General features: G+C 44.0%; 1 protein-coding gene across 9 annotated transcripts in view; it reads right to left on the bottom strand.

Annotated features, from left to right (window-relative positions):
• The window catches only part of ARID1B (AT-rich interaction domain 1B), a 440,026-nt gene that overhangs the window by 52,819 nt on the left and 368,950 nt on the right, over window positions 1-18,257 (bottom strand). For 6 of the 9 annotated variants that reach the window (XM_070795595.1, XM_070795600.1, XM_070795596.1 and 3 more), the window contains 2 exons: window positions 13,328-13,655; window positions 11,539-11,667 (listed from right to left, as the gene is read on the bottom strand). In XM_070795595.1, coding sequence (XP_070651696.1) covers window positions 11,539-11,667; window positions 13,328-13,655 — 457 coding nt within the window. The remainder of the gene's footprint in view (window positions 1-11,538; window positions 11,668-13,327; window positions 13,656-18,257) is intronic. The other 3 variants (XM_070795599.1, XM_070795601.1, XM_070795603.1) reach the window with 1 other exon arrangement.

The following is an 18,257-nucleotide window of genomic DNA, read 5'->3' as shown; positions in this document are numbered from 1 at the left end:
AAAGAGCATGCTTTACTGCAGAATGGCATGACCACCAAACGCACGTATCTTTCTCTATATGAACTGTCACCATGGACTTAGTTTAAGTTATGAAGCCAGAAACATAGTTTAAGTTTAAAGCCAGAAAAGACTGCTTACTGAAAAAATAAATGAGACTAACACTGAAATTTAGGGCATTTTCTCACTTAAAACCCAAAGCTATCAGAACTGAGAACATGAAACTCTGAAAAGCCCAATTTCAGCAGTTTATCCTTGGAGAGCTCCTATTGCATACACAATATCACACAGGATGCCTTATTTCAATTGTTTTATAAAGAAACATTTTGCACGTATGTCTCCAGATCACTGGTGAAACAGACTTGCAACCTAAGTTACACAGCAGCTCTTCCAAAGCAATACCAAGAGGGACACACAGAGTCAAGATTAGAGTAAGTCCTCTGCATACGAACCTTCAAGTTGCAAACTTTCAAAGATGTGAACGTGTGTGTCATCAACATAAGGCATGAGTGAAAATGCAGCTTGGACTTACAAACTTACTTTGTTGGATTTATGAACGAACTGGACTTATGAACACCCTCTTGAAACGGAACTTGTTCATATGTAGTGGACTTACTGTATTCTAAATCTAATATCTGAAGAGTGAAAATCACTAGCTCTGCCCCCAAAACAATACAATCAGAAGGAAAGCAAAAGGTGTTTAAGCTTCAGCCCACTTTTGGTGTGGCTAATCCATGAATACACCTGTCATAAAAAACACAACTACAGTTCTAGGGGTGATATCATGTTATAATCCCAACAAGCCAGTTGCTCTGGCTAGCAATCAACCCTGTGAAGGTAAAGCGGCACTGACACTGAGACAAAGAGCAAAGGCGAGTGCCAGTGACTTAAGCGACTGTAGGCTCCTGGGAAGATGCACAGCCACATGCTACTCTTAATGAAACTACTGCACCCTTTTCACTCAGGAAGACATGCTATTAATACAATAACAAAATTACTCAGAAATGCCCTCTGCTTGGTTGACAGTTACAGTCATGTGTTCACGATGGGTGTGGGAGGGGAAGGGAGGAAGGAGCACACCAGTGGGCCTGGACAAAGGCAAACAGAACTCAGGCCACCAGAGCCGGGAGTGGCCAATAGCAAGCACACTGGGTGGATCATGGGGAAGTGTGCACACTGGGGGTGCTTCAGTTCAGTTCAGTTCAGTCGCGTCCTACTCTTTGCGACCCCATGAACTGCAGCACGCCAGGCCTCCCTGTTCATCACCAACTACCGGAGTTCACTCAGACTAACGTCCATCGAGTCAGTGATGCCATCCAGCCATCTCATCCTCTGTCGTCCCCTTCTCCTCCTGCCCCCAATCCCTTCCAGCATCAGAGTCTTTTCCAATGAGTCAACTCTTCGCATGAGGTGGCCAAAGTACTGGAGTTTCAGCTTCAGCATCATTCCCTCCAAAGAAATCCCAAGGCTGATCTCCTTCAGAATGGACTGGTTGGATCTCCTTGTAGTCTAAGGGACTCTCAAGAGTTTTCTCCAACACCACAGTTCAAAAGCATCAATTCTTCAGCACTCAGCTTTCTTCACAGTCCAACTCTCACATCCATACATGACGACTGGAAAAACCATAGCCTTGACTAGACGGACCTTTGTTGGCAAAGTAATGTCTCCGCTTTTCAATATGCTATCTAGGTTGGTCATAACTTTTCTTCCAAGGAGTAAGCGTCTTTTAATTTCATGGCTGCACAGATGCAAACAGTTTCACTGAGAGGTGAAGGAGAAAGGCAGGGAAGGCAGGAGGAGCGCCTTAGGCATCTACAGGCCCACCTGAGGAGGTCAGAGCACGTTCTGAGGAAGGGATACGGGGCCTGAGCCTTAGGCATGGACAGGCCCACCTGAGGGGGTCAGGGCGCGTTCCCTGAGGAAGGGATACGGGGCCCGAGCCTCTCCTCAGGTGAGATCTGAGGGATGGAATGGGACTTAATCAGGTGATGGAGGAGAGGAGAGGAGAGAAGACAGATGAGAAGGAGGGAAGGGCCAGGTCACACGAGGCTTCAGTTCTTTTGTCTGTACCCTCAGAGGAGCTGACAGAGGTTAGGGGTTTTAAGTGGGAGAAATGGCAGAAAAGGATGTGTATTTCAGAGGCATGGTCCTCTGCGGGCACACCTGAGGCGGAAGGAGTGAACACAGGGCAACAAGTGTGAGGCTCTCATGAGAGTCCAGGTAAGAGAAGGCGGTGCGTGGAGCTGGGCTGAGTGGGGAGCAACAGGAGGCTGAGCGCTACCTTAGACGTAATCTGGCAGTACCTGGTGATGAGTCAGATGCTGTGGGGAAAGAAATGGTGGCTGGGACATCTCCTGGCTGCATGAGGGGCAGGTGCAGGGCAGCTGCTGTTGAGGGAAGATGTCAGGGGACAGGAGCTGGGCCCTGGACATAAAGGGTCTGCGTGGCCCTGAGCTGCCCGAGGCAATGGCCAAGAGGCAGCTAGAGACGCAAGTCTGGAAAGCAGAGGGTGAGTCCCTTCGTTCATTCGTCCTTCCTCCCTAGGCAGGGATGCCCTTTACAAGGCTTCTTGATCTGTTTTCTAAGGTCTTCCCCTTGTTGTGAACATGATTCTCTTTCTAAGGCAGCCTGTTCCCTTAGCGAGAACTGAAATGGGTATGATGCCAGCAACAAACTGGTTAGAGCAACAGTCATCAGTCATTTCCCAGATGTGAATTAATAACCCCCCAAACCCTTTGGTAATTGACACATTTACGTTCTTTTCTTTTAAGGGTGGGCAAAGAGGAATGTAATAACATTCGACACCTCTATGAAGAAGGCCCTTCCAGTAGAGGGGGTGATGACGGTTAGCCTGTTCTCCAGAACCATCTTTGGTGAGTGCATGTTTGCAGGTAACTCTTCCAAGCGGAACTTTTCCTATGCAGGTCTTTGCCGCGGGCTTGTGTAACATGGCAGTGCCCACAGGGCCTGCCTGTGCCTGAAGTGTTCCTCCTGCCTGTCTCCACTTGTCTCCTTCACCCCGCATCTCAGTGAAATTGTTACGACCAAGTGCGGAAGGATCCTGCATATGCCATCCTGAACTTTCTAAAAGCCCATATCAGAAAGTTTGTTTCCCTTTTTTGTTAACTACTTTGTGCAGACTTCTCAGAGGGCTCCAATCTGTTCAGTCCTGTTCCTGGCACTCACTAGAAAATGCCACCAGCTGTGCAATTTTGGAGATTTAGTACTTCCTTTTTGTCTCAGTGTAGGTAACTAGTTTCAGTTGTTCCTAAAGCCACTGACTGGTCTTCACCTTGTTTTGCAAAGCAGCTAGGAGAACAAACAGAGCTCCAGGCTTCTGAAGTGAGAGACTTCCTTGTTGGGGTGTGAAGAAAATGCAAAAATTCTCTGGCTGCCTGAAATTTGGTAATTGATAACGGAGAATGTTCTCTTCATCTCAAAGTTGATTTTGGTTTGTTCAGCCCACTGTTATTACGAAATGTTTACTGGCAATCATAAAAAAATGTCTAGAAGTCTCCCTTTTGAAGATGCTACATTCAGAGATTTTGACATCAATGATTCTCTCAAGTGCAAGTGTGAGTTGGACTATAAAGAAAGCTGAGCACCGAAGAACTGATGCTTTTGAACTGTGGTGTTGGAGAAGACTCGAGAGTCCCTTAGACAGCAAGGAGATCCAACGAGCCCATTCTAAAGGAAATCAGTCCTGAATATTCATTGGAAGGACCGATGCTGAAGCTGAAATTCCAATACTTTTGCCACCTGATGCGAAGAACTGACTCATCTGAAAAGACCCTGATGCTGGCAAAGATTGAAGGTGGGAGGAGAAGGGGACGACAGAGGACAAGATGGTTGGATGGCATCACCAACTCAATGGACGTGAGTTTGAGTAAGCTCCGGGAGTTGGTGATGGACAGGGTGGCCTGACATGCTGCAGTCCATGGGGTCACAAAGAGTTGGACACGACTAAGAGATTGGACTGAACTGAACTGAAGTGCAGGGTGTTAAGAAAGCCACAGGGGGCAGCACTGGGCCCCAAACCTGTTTTTCCTGGAGCAAGAGGTGACCCCGGACCTTTGTGGATGCTGGCACCTGTGGCTTCTAACCAGCCTCTAATAAGCCATAACTGGTGCACAGTTCCCTTGTCTGGTAAAAATGGGATCTGTTGAACCTTGTGAAAGAAAAAATGAGTTACCACTGATGTTCCCCATAGAAAGAAAAAAGTGCCCCGTTCTAACTGCATGATATTCAAGGTCTTTGTTTTAAGAAAGTTTATCTTGAGATCATAATACCATTCAAGATCTCCAATGACTTATAAAGGGGACTATTCTTTGTCAGTGACAAGAGTTCCCAGCCTCATACCAAGACACGCCCTGCATGTGTACAAGCCATAAGGGAGAGCTGACACAGGAATGGGTCTCCTTGGAGGTACGGGAACCTCGTACACAGGGAGCAAACCAGCATGACAGGTACTGAGGAGCCAATTAGTAGCTGGAAACGAGCTGACCCGTGTACCGTTTTGGGAGGGAACAACCAAGAGGGCACAAATCGCATGCATATTCAGACTTTTTAGACCCTAACAGGCCATTCTTAAGACTTCTTAGACCCTAATGGACCATTCTTAGACTTCTTACACCCCAGTGAACCATTCTTAGACTTCTTAGACTCCAGTGGATCAGTCTGTTGGCTGAAAAACAAACAGAATTTGAGTCCTGAGATCTGCATTTCATATGCTTTACTACAGCAACACTAAAAGCCTCTAAGGAGGAATGCACTTATCCAGGGCTGCAGTGTCAGGAAACATATCAATACTACAAAGTTACTTAATTTGTTTGGGTGAAACACTATTCAAAATTAGGGGCAGCTGAGCAAAACTATAGTTCTTTATGTCTGTCTCACCTGCTCAAAGAAGCAGGAGAGGCAGGATCCAGCAAGTTCCTCCCGGTAAGTTTTTAACAGTCAAAACCATTCCAATAAGAGTTAACAAGGGACAAAATCTTATGTGTGCTCAGTCATGTCTGACCCTTTGTGACTCCATGAACTGTAGTCTGCCAGGCTCCTCTTGCCCATGGAATTTTTCAGGCAAGAAAAATTCCCACTGGAGTGGGCTGCCATTCATATTGCAGGAGATCTTCCCAATCCAGGGACTGAATTCATGTCTCTTGCATCTCCTGCAATGGGAGGCAGATTCTTTACCAATGGCACCACCTTACGGTTGGGTATTTTCATCTATACAGTGGAAATGGAGCTCAAAATAAGAATGAAGGTCAAGATCGGGACAGCCGCAGGGAGTTGCTCCCACAGCCTTGCTGCTACCAGCTGAGAGGTGCTCTGAGCTGTCAGAGAATCCAGCCTCCTCTCCACCTATGATCTTCACACGGTCACCCGCGACACCTCCCCTGCCCCAGACTGGATCACATCTTCTTCATCACTTATAAACTCTTCCTGTTGCCTTCAGTCCAACACTCTGTTGAGGTTATGAGATTTCAGGCTGGCAACCACTTGACACTTCTGGGTTTCAGCCTGAGAGCCCTGCAGGTTGGGGCTGAGGCCAGCAGTACTACCTGACATATTTGTGATCACTCAACAGCCGCACCTGAACAGCTCTGAATAGCTGGGACTGACAGGGCTCTATTGCTGAATTTTTCATGGGTGGACTGCAGTGCTGATTCTAGATATGATAATCTGTTTGTCTGGTGTAAGTATGTGGTACGTGGAGGCAGAGATGTCATGAAGCCCATGAGGTCAGACACGAAGACAAGTTGCCTGGATAAGTGAAGAGGGGCATGAGCTCCACCGATGGGAGAGCCATCTGGTTAGAGAGCCCAATCCAATACACATGCCACTGTGAGCTCGCTTAGGCAGCAAGGATGGCACCCTGTAAGAGGTTCAGACTGGGACACGGACAGGAGACCTTCTGAGAAAGCAGGTCTAGGTATGGAGGGGAGCTTGGAATATCAGAGTATCAGGAAGCTACTGTTATCTGAGAGGATACTCAGAGGTAGAAAATGAGACAAAAGATCGCCTAAGCCTGAGTTAAGGTATCAGGTCTATTTAAACATCAGTCTCTCCAAATTCTACCTAGTGTCCCCAGCTCTGGTCCACGTTTGTCTTCAGCCAGTGTCTACAAGGTACAAAGCACAGGTCATCTGAGCTCGGGCTTGTCCTGTCTCCTCCCTCTGTGTTTTTCATTAGGGCTCTTCAGCTGCAGGAATTTCTAACGGAGGCCCCAGAAGTGTGCTGGTCCCCACACCAGAACCTCCCAGTTTACAACAATAAACAGGCTCCCGAGCCTCACTGATGTGAGACTGGGGTGAGGGTGTGTGTTTTTATTTAAAAATCTCTCTAGGTAATATCCAGTCATTTAAGGAACTTCACAGACTCTAATCTATTAAAAGGTTTGCTGTACATTTCATACTTTGATTCCCTGGGTCTCATTAAACTTTAATGAGATCTTGGTCTTTTAAAAACTGTGTTTTACTAATTTTTTTTTAAATTTGAAGACTAATAAATGTAGTTTATGGCTGCCATAGTTATTCCGAAACTGAAAGATTTGAAATCATAATCTTAAAATACCAACATAGTAATATTCATTCAAATTCTGAATTTTGAAAGAAAAAAGGAGCTAAAAATGAAAGCATGTTTAAGTGTTAAAGCAAAGGCTTATATTTAATTGCAGAAATTAAAACTCTATTTAAGTCTTTGAAATCTTTTTGCTTTGTCTTTCAATAACATGGCTTTTCAGATCATAGCTATTACTTTAAAACCTAATTGGCCAAAATCCAAAGGGCTAAATTCTTAGTTAACACAAATCACTCAGAGCCCTTCAAGCCCAATATAGCTGGGGCCTGACACACATACGTTTCTTCCCCTTCTCTTTGACACATTAATGCACTATCTCCATTACTATGTTTCCACATCAGTGGCTCCTTGCCCATCAGCACAACTGCGTCACACTGGCTTCAAGGAAATAATAGAGAAAAAGTGCCTTGCTGGCAAATAGCAACAGGGAAAATGAATTATAAATACACCTCACTAAAGAATAGTTGCTGGAAGGTGTGTGCATGTGTGTGTGTGCACATGCACAGAAGACAGACACAAGTGCCTATGGAGGCCCACGAGGACACACCAACCCGCCTAGGTGTGTGTGTGCCGTTTCCAAGCAGAGAAACCACTGCTGAGACTCTCACAGAACAGTCAGCTGTGCCAACACCAATAGTTAGGTTGCTACTGATCCAGCTACCAAGACTTAATGAAATTTATTCACCTTGTTAAAGAGTGGCTAAGACTGAAAAACAGTATTAATTAAAATCTCTAATCTCCTACTTTACTAAAAGCAAAAGCATTTAAATTTCAGTTATCTGATCTTTCAGTATGACTTAAGAAAGAATTAAAATGCAGGTCTCCAGACTCAGGGTTGTGATATCCAGAATAACAATTCCTTCTAGACAGGAGAAATGAGACTTTTCAAACTGACTCATTTTTGCTCCCTTTTTAAAACAAAACAAAACAAAACTAAGCAGTCTAAGAGTCTTCCTCCATCTGATATTCAGTTAGTCCACTGGGGAGTTTCTCAGGGACAGAAAAGGATGACAGATATGGCTTGTAACAGCATCATGAAAATGTATGCATTCGTAAAAATGCCAACTTCTGTTTCTATTCTTGCATGGCTCAGAATTCTTCAACAGCTACACTCCAGTCTCAAGAATAAATGCAAAATGTTAAAGTGTAATTGGCAGCAATCAAAGGGTGAAAAGGATAGAAATTCAAGCCCAACTGTGTGCCACCAAGTAAACTGTCACTCCATCTCATGAATTATGTGGCTCCAGAAACAAACTCCCTGTGACACGCAGGGAGTCTACGTGGGGAGCAGCAGAGCACTGCTTTCCTTTCAGACAAAACAGAGCCTCTGATGAAGACAAGTAGTCCACACCTCGACACATAAAGTTGGGTCGCCAGTAAGACACTGATGAATATCTGCTTTCTAATAGTAGGTCTGCCTTTGGATATAACAGAGAACTAAAATTAAGAGAGCTTTTTTTTTTAAAAAAAAAAAGAATATCTAAAGAGACAGTACTAAGTAGCAGGAAGAGCAGTAGGCCCAGGAGACTGGCCCTGGGGTCTGCTTTGCCCCTCCTGTAACTAAATAACCATGGCAGTAATGTTGTAGGTCTTGGTTTCCTTCATCGTAAAACTGAGGGGTACAGACTGGATGACATCTAAAGTCCTTCCAGCTCTAAAATTCTGTTACTGTACAAGTGAATCTCTATATCCTCTTGGAATCAATTCTGATGAAAATATTACTACTCTAAAGTTCTGTGCCAGGACTTTGACACAGACCATCTCAAGATACTAGAGACTTGATTAAGGTTGAGCTACAGGAGGTGCTCTGGCTGGCTGATTTCAAGGAATAAAAATCTACCATGGCCTAAAGATCTAGGGCTTGCCAGGCCTTCTGTAAATTCACTGAAGTCATGCATATTCCTTGGAGCTCATTTCTAAGGAAAAAAAAAAATCTGGATAATGCTGAAATATCCAAATCCACAGATCAGCTGTATTGAGCAAAAATGTCAGTTGCTGGACAATACCAGGTGGGTGGCACCTAGAAGGAATGAATGAAAGTAAAACACACTAAATGACTGAGGAAAATTGATTTCACATGTGTGTATATGCGTGCTAAGCACAGAGGTCAATCATTCAACAAATGTGAAGGACTATGTTACAGCTTGGGATTCATGGACATGCTTCTTTACAAGCAGTAAGTCAACATCTTTCCTAAACTGCTGGCCAACTTTGGCTCGCCGGCACTTTGACAATGTCTCAGAATTCTTCCAAAGTGATGCTACACACTGCCGCCAGAATTGGACTGAATGTGAACGTCATCTGCCAGCTCTGACTAGGCTTTTAGTATGACAACTCGTATTTCCCACTCTCTGCTTCTCATGGCTTCAAAAGAACAGAACATTATCTAGAAATGTTTTAAAACTGAATACAGCAAGGCATCTTCTGAGTAAAAAGTATATCAAGTGTGTATGGGGGGGTAGCCTGGACAGATATTACATATAAACTGTTCATTTCAATTTACTGGCTAGTATTATGCAGCTAATCTAGTAACTGAACAGTAAGATTCATAACATTCTATTGTAAATTGTCTGGAAATCAGAATGAGGGAGTCCTTCACTCAAAAGGTGACAAAAATTGATTCATCCATATGTTCCTTAACTTACTCAGTGTCACTCTTAAGAAAGGAAATAGTAAAACTAGTTAAATCTGTTTTTTTCCCTCTAAACTATCTTATATCCAACTAGTTGAGAAACTCTAAAGCATAATTGCCATAATCCTTCATTTTTGCAGTTAGCTTTCTGTCTCTAAATGCACACACAAACACACTCTCTCTCTCTCACACTCACTCCCTCCCTTCATCACTAATCTGTCTTTCTCAGATTCCCTCATAGGCTCTAGGCCCTTTGGGATTCTGACTTGAGAAAGAAGACATTATAACAAATTCTGAATACTGTGTTTTTGAAAGATTTGAGCTATTTCTTCCCTAAAATCTGCCATTTAGTGAACTGCTTTTTCAAGTTGCCACCCTAACTTTAACCTCACAGAGCTATATCCATGAGGAAAGAAAACAAAAGCAAAAGCACAATTTGCTGTGAGGAGGTGTTAGGTAAAGCAAAAACAATGCTGAAAATCAAATTTCCTAACCACCAGCACTGAAACATGTACTACATATGCTTTCTCACATTCAAGCTTCTGCTTTAAAAAAAAGGGAGGGCACAACAGGTTACAGGTTATTGCGAAGGAACTAAGATTTAAAATAGAAATAAAACTTTCTTTTTCAGAAAGAATAGTGTAAACACAAACGGCAAAATTCAGAGCTAATAGGAATGGGGCTGCAAGGATGAGCCTTTGCCAAGTGGGTTTCATACAATTTACGGACTCACGCCAACATCTTTCTTTTCCTTATTTTTAATTAAGGAGGAGGTGCTGAATTCTGAGGAAGCTATCTGGATGCTGCTGGCTGAAATGCAGATCTGATCTTCTCGTGCTGGTTGGCGAACATTGATTTTCTGCCCCAGTGGAAGAGATTTTACTCTGATGCATGCCATTTAAATTCATTTTACACAGCTGCTTAATGTGGCTTGGCAAGGCCCAGCCAAACTAGCTTTGTGGGTCTAAATAGGACTCCTGAGTTGGTAAAGGACAGAGCCTATGGATTAGCAGCTGATGATAAATGCTTTTCTCCCCTCTTATCTTCCTACCAACTCAGGAAGTGAGCTTGAATGTAGCACAAGAAAGGAAAAAAGACGAAAGGCAATTTCTCCAAAATAAGTATGTTTACCTCATTCCATACTTATTTCAATTTTAGGATTATGTTTACAGAAGTCTTTATTTGTTGTGACAATTAGGACCGTGTTTACAGGATCTAGAACTTTCAGTGGCAAAATTATCATTTGCACTTGTTGCCTAATAGATGTATAGAACATAAAGCTACTAAAAAGCTGCGTCATACATTCATAATGAGTAGTGAAACACAATTACGTAAGTTCAGTCTTTAAACAAAGTTAGTTGATTGTTCCCTGTTTTTTATTTTACAAAAATGTTTTATCTTTCTACTGAAAGCAGCTCCTGAACACAAATCAATCTACACGAGATAATCTTATCATTACTATATGTTAAATAAGATCACTAACAATATTTTTGCTTAAACACACAATAATAATATACTTTAAGATTATTTACTAACATAAAGACAGTGACAGCCTGATATTACAGTTTTGTAGCAGGAAAGGAGAGAGATACTTTTTGTTGCTGTATGTAATTCCTGTGTTGAAACTGATAATAACATGGCAACACTGTGTTTGGGGAAAAAAATCCTGTGTTGGATTATTGGGTTTTATTTTCCCGGTGACTTCGATATTCTAATCCTCCTTGGGAGAAGGAAAGAATAGAAATCTTTGATACAGATGTTTGCTCAGTGATGTCACTAGACCCTCCCAAGTCCTATTAATAACCTCAGCCCTGCCTCCTGCGTGGGGCTCTCGTCAATGAGCCTGCTGCTCTCTGAATTCAGGGGGTGTGTGGGAGCAGGTCGCTGTTGTGGCAGGAATGACACTAACATGGTCATGATAACAGTGCTGCACAACACACCTAGACAACACGACAACAACGGTGGGGGACATGACGCCAGAGCGGGTGACTTCATTACTTTTACACAGATAAAAGTTTTTGTTTCCCTCTCAGGCATGAAGGAAAGAAGCCATGCCGAAGCCATGCAGAGACAGAATCGGGGGGTGGGTGGGACAACATGCAGGTCTACCAAACTACCACAGTACTGCCGGGGAGAATGAAAAAACGAAACAGAACAAACAAAAACCCAAAACAAACAAAAGTAAAAGACAACCCCCTCTGAGATGGATCTTCTCTTAGGTCTTTCACCCTCCTGCTTTGGGTGTTCCTTTTGCAGCCAGATGGCATGTTCATTAACAGTTTAAACAAATGCCCAGGTCCCGCAGCAAGTCAGGGTGTGTGGCTACCTACCCGTACTGGTCAGGCTGGTGCATCATGGGAGCCTGAGAGTTGCCATAGTTGGGGTGCTGGGAAGAAAACATGGGGCGTCCGCCAGCCCCAGACTGGCTGGGATAAGCAGGCGACCTAATGTATGGTGGCCTAAAGTAGAACAGAAGAACAGCTTCTTTGGATTTGTTCTATAGACAAGTATGAATCCCCCTGTCCATTACGTTATCTCCACACCAAGGTGTGGTGGCTTATAGAGGGTGGCCTGATACTCCATATTAGAGCTCTGATGGGCGGAACATGAAGGCAAGACTTTGGAATGGTCTATTGATTAGAAAAAGAAACTGAAAACGCTTGGATGTATACTTGTATATTAATTTATATAAAATTATATATAAACTGATTCAGAAAGGGAACACAGCAAAGCTTTTTCATCAAACAACTATGTCTTAATTTCTACAGTTTTCGTCTTCCCAGCTCACTACTCAAGGCTTCATGTCATATGCAATCAAATATTTTCTCCTTAAAAAGGAAATAACTTGTGTATTTTTTGAGTTGTGACAATGGACAATTCATTTAAACCTAAATTAGAACTTCAACTGGATGGGCCCAACCAGTGCTCACAGACAGGTATATTAAAACCTTCTCTCTGCAGCCTGTGTAAGTTCAGTTCAGAGGTATAGTGCTGGGGTTCAGAAGATTCTAAGTCACTGTAACATGGATAAGAGTGAGAGAGGTAGGGGGAGGGGGTAAGAGAGAGAACCTGACTTTCATTTTGATTCCTCAAAGGAAATATTTTGTAGAGCAAATAGTGAGACTGGAAGGGTCCCTGACATTCTCAAACAGCAGCTTCAGAGGAAAAGTAACAAAAGGATACATTTACACACACACACACACACACACACACACACACACAAACTCTTATTCCACCTTGACAAAATCAGAATCTTCTATTTTTCCTCCTGAAGATACCATATTGTTCAGTCGCTCAGTCATGTCTGAATCTGCGACCCCATGGACTACATATCTTTCAGTGTCCTTTGTTTTAAACATCTTAACATATGTTAAACAAAATTGAAACATTTTTTTCATTTGAGTCTTTTAAAACATAGTCACTTTGCCTCATGAACTTTTAATTCAATTATTTTAAAACAGGTCAAGTATTTACTTCAAGACTTTTTTCAGGATTAAAAACAAGTAAATAATTGAGGCTAAAGCCTTGCTCTATCAACTTAAACGTTCAGAAATACAATCATTATTTTGCTAACTGCCTTTTGGCTTGGACAGAGAGAGAGATATGCCCAGAAAAATAAAAGTACAACATAAGAACATGAAGCAATAAATCTCACACGTATACATTTAGACAAACACACACAATACACATATGTGCACATACAAAGTTCCTATTTCATAAGGATTTCTACAGTGAGGTTAAAAACAAAAAAGGGAGGCGTTCTTTTTGAATGTTTAGATTTGGGCCAGTTTCTAGGCTTTATACCCTCCTGCCTAAGCTTCACTGTGTTAAATGGAGCCACAGAGGCACCCTGCACCACTGGCTTTGGGTGGCTAGGTGCAGTGACTCTTCTCAGCCATTTCAAATAACCTCCTATAACTGACGGATTCCTTCCTCCATGTCTCGTAGAACACAGTCTATCATTTACTTCTCTGGCCTCTCTGATAGAGAACATGTAACACAAAAGGGGAGGCCAAGCACAGTGGCCCTCTGCTGCTCTCCACCCCCACTGACAGGATGACCAATTCTGGCTCCGTGCGTGTGCACATGTCTGTGCAGACTGCCCGCCCAACGGCATACCTGCTTTGCGCCGAGTTCGCAGCGGCCTGCATCACTGCAGCAGCTGCCTCCTGTGCCTTACGGTTCACGGTTGGCATTGGTGGCCCCATTCCTGGCCCCCCCTGCTGAGACATGCCAGGAGAACTGGGGGTCATGCTGCTCATGTTTCCAGGAAATGGTCTGTTCTGCATGCCTGCGGATGGCACTCGTCCCAGGGGCATGGCACCACACGGCTGGCTTGGCCCTTGTCCATGCATCTGGCTGTTGGCATTGACGCCCATGCTGGGCCCTGGGCCGCTGTAGCTTGCACTGGGCACCCCACTGTATGTTGGGGGTCTGGAGTAGTTACCTAAACAAAAATCAAACACAAATTAGAGCCTTGTTCTTAATATCTGAACTTGTGAAAATATTCACTGGAAGTACTTTTGGTCCAACGATGTGATCAACACAGAATATTAGTCATTATCCTCATTAACCCTTCCCCTTTGGTGCTGATGAGGTTGGATGTCTCAAAACACATGATCTCTGTACATTCCAAAGGCAAAGAGCCACACAGGACACTGAAACATGGAGAGAAACCCAGGCTGAACTCTGAAACCATCTCTGCACAGATACAGACGGAGTGCTGAGTGGTGCTTCAGCTCATTCAACATCTCATGCTATTATCAAAATTCAAGCAAAATAATTATTTTAGCCCCCAGTCCCTAGGTGTACTCCAATCTGAGATTGCACCAGTACATCACTGCTGCTCCTGCTGCTGCTAAGTCGCTTCAGTTGTGTCCGACTCTATGCAACCCCATAGACAGCAGCCCACCAGGCTCCCCTGTCCCTGGGATTCTCCAGGCAAGAACACAGGAATGGGTTGCCATTTCCTTCTCCAATGCATGACAGTGAAAAGTGAAAGTGAAGTCGCTCAGTCGTGTCAGACTCTTCGCAACCCCATGGACTGCAGCCCACCAGGCTCCTCTGTCCATGGGATTTGCGAGGCAAGAGTACTCGAGTGGGGTGCCATTGCCTTCTCCACTACCACATGACAATAAAGTGTTCAGAAGGTATAAGGAAACATGCACATATGATCAAAATTACCCTTCAAAACCCCACAGGAGGGGTCATGTGGAAACCTACAATTAGTCCAACCCAGTCGGCATTTCTCTGGTGTCTAGAGACATTTTTTTTTTTTCGCTTGAGCACCAGATAAAGTGGTTATGTTGTACCCGGCACCATGTCTTATAAATAAATTTTAAGCACAAGCATGGCACTCAGCAAAGCAGGATGGTGGCACTACAGGAAGCAGGCAGGGTCTGAGACTGAGATAAACGTCTGCAATGTCACCCTCCCATCCCTGCTCACATGGGGCACATGCTCCTGGAGTAGATGGCCTGGACTAGTTCAATAGTTTTGTTTTCTCTCTCCTTCCACATCTTTTATTTTGGTTGAGGGTACATAAATTACAGTCAAGTAAATTGAAGGCATGTATAATGCCACTTCGTAACAACAACTGCTGAACCATGCACACTATGTGTGAGATATCAGGTTAAGTGTTTTGCACCTATGATTTCATTCATTCCTCCAATAACTATATGAAATATGGATACGACCATGACTGCATTGACAAAAGAAGAAAATCAAGAGCTAGTAGGTTAGGATTCAAGCTCAAGCCAAATGATTATGGAACAAATGTAATTAACCAATAAAATATGCTGCCTCCCAATAAGTGACTGTGGAAATGAAATATATTAAAAGGAGAAGTGTTTGGAGAGTATGGATTAGTGTTTCTCTACCTGTCCTTACCACTTCGTGGAAGAATCTCATCTACACAACGTAACTGTTCTAGGCACAAGGGATGTAAGGTTCAATACAATGCAATTCCTATACTCAAGTTCACAGCATAAGAGTGTGAGTGTGCGTATGTGTGTGTGTGAGTGTGTGTGTGTGTACAAGGTGAAGTAGCAGGGGAAAGACAAGAAAAAATACAAAAGCAAAAACAGAAAAGATAATGCACTGTAAAACGTGTAAGAGAAAGAAGAGTAAGTCCTTGTAGGGTAGGGATACAGGGGGTCATCTGCGGAGGGGGGAGGCACTGAGTGAAGGTCTTTGAAAAACCATGTTGGGTCTTGACCCAGAAATCCGTGTCGGGCAGGCTCTGGGATCTGGGAGAACTGGGGCTGAGTGAAAACTCTGTGAATATACCAACCATGGATCTTAGGTAAGTTGTTTTAATTTTTCTTGGTTTCATTCTCTTTCTTTTAAAAAAGAGGATCCTCTTTATTTCGGTCTACTTGAAGAGTTGCTGTTAGGATTAAATGATGTAATATGTGTAAAGTGTCTCAAATACGGGTACAGAAATGGTTGGAGGTTACTGGCGGGGTGATAATAACGCAGAAGAGGACAGAGAGCCCCCGTCGGTGAGGCAGTGAACAACAGCGCTGACAGCGAGGGCGAACTTGAGAGCAAGGCACTGCTGAGCTAGTGCGGCTGTGAGAAGGGCGCAGGGGGGGCCCCGCTCACCAGGCCTCCCAGCCTGGAGCGTATTCTGAAGGTGAGGAGGGGCTTCTTCAGCTTTTTCCAGCAGAAACTGGGTTAGATCAGCAACAACAATAAAAGCCAGCAATTCATGTTTCCTGTGTGCTAACCTCAGCTCCAAGTTCTCAGCATTACCTCCTTTCATCCTTATGTCAAGCTTAAGAGAGCCCAGTCACTGGCGTCCTCACTTCAGGGAGGAGGAGCCTGAGGCGATATGCAGAGTGACCTGACCCAAGGTCATGTGGCTAACAGGCCTCAAAACCGTGGTCTGAATACCCTATTCCGCTAGCTGCACCCAAATGGCCTCTCAAATACTTAACAGAAAACCACACCGACATAACAGCATGGTCCCAATCATGAAAGCAGGTTTTCTTTAAGGGCACCTACAAATCTGTAAGAAGCCCAGAGTTTTCAACAGTGACTGATGTCAGCTCTTTGTTAGGTGCTGCCCGTGAACTCTCTCTCTCACATGGCTGCCCATGAAGTATATGAAGAGTGAGTATTTTAGGCTTTGTGGGCTAGATGATCTCTGTCAAAACTAAACCGCCACTGCTGCCTTGATGTGGCCAGAGGTGACACACACATAAATCAGAGCATCTGTGTTCCAATAAAACTTTATTTACAAACACAGTGGCTGGCCAGAGTGGCCACAAGCTGCTGAGCCCTGTGACAGACCAGTCTTGGGACAAGCTCCTTAAGAAAGTGCTCCATCAGCACAGAAAGTGACCTGTTAAAGGTGGCAGCTACTTTCCCCTGGGTATTCCTGGAAGTCCAAGGGCTGGAGAGGAACAAGAGAGCAAGGCACTGGCCATCTGAGGAGCTGGAATGGGCAGGAAAATCAAAGGGAGGAGAAGGGACAGCAGAAGTTCAATACAAATCACATCAGGTGCCCCTGAGTTGCATGCGAGTCAGTGTTTTACAGCAGCACCTCAACTATAAACCGTATTTTCAAGAAGATACCCTGCCATTGCAGAAATAATCAACCTGATATTGTTTGTAAGTAAACACTGGTGATTCAGATGGTAAAGAATCTATTTGGAGACCTGGGTTAGATCCCCGGGTTGGGAAAATCCCCTGGAGAACAGAATGGCAACCCACTCCAGTATTCTTGCCTGGAGAATTCCATGGACAGAGGAGCCTGGTGGGTCCACGGGGTCGCAAAGAGTCGGACATGACTGAGCCACTTACATAACACAAAAGGTAAACAAACATTCACTGTTTATCAATTTTGAAGTTCTTTATAAAAAGTTCTGAGGCTGCTTTGAAGCTGCTCATGTGTCCCATGGGACCACATGGAAGATCCCCGTCTACTTTCCCATGGCACCATCTCAGAGGAAAGGGCGCCTTATGCTCACACTGGATGGGGGGGTCACAGAGCAGTGGACAAGATGCTGTGTTCCCCTCTTCCTGTGCTTTCCCAGAGCACAGTCCTCAGAACTCTGCTCTGTGGCAGGATGAAGGCTCACCCCTCGCCACCCCGTCCTCTCTCAGCCCTTCCCTACAGACTGTTTGATAACATCAGTGAGATACAGTGCTCTTCCCTGGCTCTTGCTTTTATTAAAAATAAACTCATTTGTAGCTTGAACGCAAACGAAATTAATCCACATATTCTTCCTGTTCCTCTGTAGCTAGTTTCCACTCTCCCTCCCTCAACACTTGGTAAGTAACTTATTTGGTAAGAAACTTTATTCAGTGAAAACATATGTACCCTTTGCTTTCCAAGGAAATGCAATGACTTTTAATCTTGTTTCAGAAAACAAGCATTTACATGGTTATTGCAGACTAAGCCCATAATGCACTTGATATAAGAGGAAGGTCCTTGGTTTTGCTAAATCCTGCTTACAGTTGAAGTAGAATGCTGCTCATACTTGGAACAGAGAAATATTGTCCCTCTGGGTTCCTGCACCTTGGGTTTAACTGCCAATCAGGGGCTGTATTTTAGTAACCACAAAGGAAAACACCTGAGATGTTCAGTACCCCTGTCCCCGTCTTCTATCTTTCTCATTCATTTTATGTGATAAGAAGAGAAGAGCTCTGTTTCAGTAGCATTGCTCAGTTCCACAGCTGGTCTTCACTGCACAGCAGGAACCGTTCTGCAATCCGGGAGAATATGCATCAGAGCACAACCACCACGCGCACCCACATGCATGTGTGCACTCGTGCTTAGAAAGGCCCATTGAAAGCTGGGCTCCCAGTCTTATTTTCCCTCAATCAGTTGGGCTGATTTCACAAACTGGCACTCAAAAGCACATGTCAAGAGAGTATGTTCTAATTATAGAGGCCTCTATTTGGTGGAAGAAATACAAAGTTCCCTTTTCTTCTCCTTGAAACTTTAAAAGACTTTCCTCATTAAACTCACATGCCTGGATAAAAATGGTTTCTAAAGGCTTTAAAGGGCTTAAGAGGCAGCAACAGACAAAGCACAGGC

Source organism: Bos indicus, chromosome 9 (genome assembly GCF_029378745.1).
Source record: "Bos indicus isolate NIAB-ARS_2022 breed Sahiwal x Tharparkar chromosome 9, NIAB-ARS_B.indTharparkar_mat_pri_1.0, whole genome shotgun sequence".
In the NCBI taxonomy this organism is placed as follows: domain Eukaryota; kingdom Metazoa; phylum Chordata; class Mammalia; order Artiodactyla; family Bovidae; genus Bos; species Bos indicus.
The sequence above is the reverse complement of the archived record's forward strand: the minus strand, read 5'-3'. Positions and strand labels throughout refer to the sequence as shown.